The sequence below is a fragment of the Perkinsus marinus genome (genome assembly GCF_000006405.1).
Source record: "Perkinsus marinus ATCC 50983 genomic scaffold scf_1104296973386, whole genome shotgun sequence".
NCBI lineage: Eukaryota > Perkinsozoa > Perkinsida > Perkinsidae > Perkinsus > Perkinsus marinus.
Window position 1 is genome coordinate 207 of NW_003201425.1, and position 1,075 is coordinate 1,281.

Below are 1,075 nucleotides of genomic sequence, written 5' to 3' on the forward strand. Positions count from 1 at the left end.
CAGAACAGTATGAATTGACTGAGATGAAGGAGAAAATACTAAATCATGGGAACGGCCAACGAGGCTAGTGATCCTGTGACTAGCAGCACTACTAGTGATCCTGTGACTAGCAGCACTACTAGTGGTCCTGTGACTAGCAGCACTACTAGTGATCCTGTGACTAGCACCATCACTACTAGTGGTCCTGTGACTAGCACCATCACTACTAGTGGTCCTGTGACTAGCAGCACTACTAGTGGTCCTGTGACTAGCAGCACTACTAGTGGTCCTGTGACTAGCACCACTACTAGTGGTCCTGTGACTAGCACCATTACTAGTAGCAGGAAGTGATTTCCCGTTCCCCATAGTACCTGCAAGTGGTCCTGTCTATCGGGATAGAGTGTTATGGTGAACCCAAGATAAGCTCCCATAATATCAATCAGGGACGCCAGACTGCTACGACTCCCTCTACCACGCCCTGCAATCACAGCTCATTCACCACAACACTTCTACTCTAAGACCAATACCTTGCCCACTCTCCGAAGTGTCAACAGTTTGTGCCGCATCGATCTCACTGCGATCCAGCATTCGGTCGAGATGCGATCGGAAGAGCTCGAAAACGTCCAAGTCGTGAGGGACCGACCCCGGGTTCGACGAAACCTGTCGTTGGACATTCTGCGATGCGTTTGAATTCATTCCAAGTCCTACGTATACTGCTAGACGGTTCATAAGGTTGACAATGATCGGCTTCAGGTCCACAGCGCCTAACACAGAGACGGTACGTGTATATATTGATACTAGGGGAAGTACTGTTAGTTTTGCTGCATGTCGTTAGAAGTGAGTCCAGTGTAGAGAGATGATATTCATCCGGGAAGACCTAGGAAGAACATAACAATCTAGAATCAGTCCTTGAACATGAGCCTAACCTGTATAATGCAATCTAGTAGATATTGCTGAGCCATAGTATCCTGGCATGAGACCACTTGGTCAACAGCTTGGGCAAACGATCGATACGTATATCTGAGCTCTGTCAATGAACCTCAGCTAGTCACCACATGATGACCTCAAGTGGCGATCTCGAATAAAACGTGTCCCC

The 1,075-nt window shown here is 48.0% G+C and overlaps 1 protein-coding gene across 1 annotated transcript; it reads right to left on the reverse strand.

The window, feature by feature from the left end:
- Nucleotides 1–233: 233 nt before the first annotated feature.
- Nucleotides 234–1,004, reverse strand: Pmar_PMAR004783 (vacuolar sorting protein, putative; the record flags this gene model as incomplete). The annotated part of the gene is made up of 5 exons (XM_002766193.1): nucleotides 234–445; nucleotides 555–639; nucleotides 688–743; nucleotides 790–856; nucleotides 906–1,004. Coding segments are annotated over 5 exons (519 nt in total), but the record flags the coding sequence as incomplete, so codon positions are not given.
- Nucleotides 1,005–1,075: the final 71 nt, after the last annotated feature.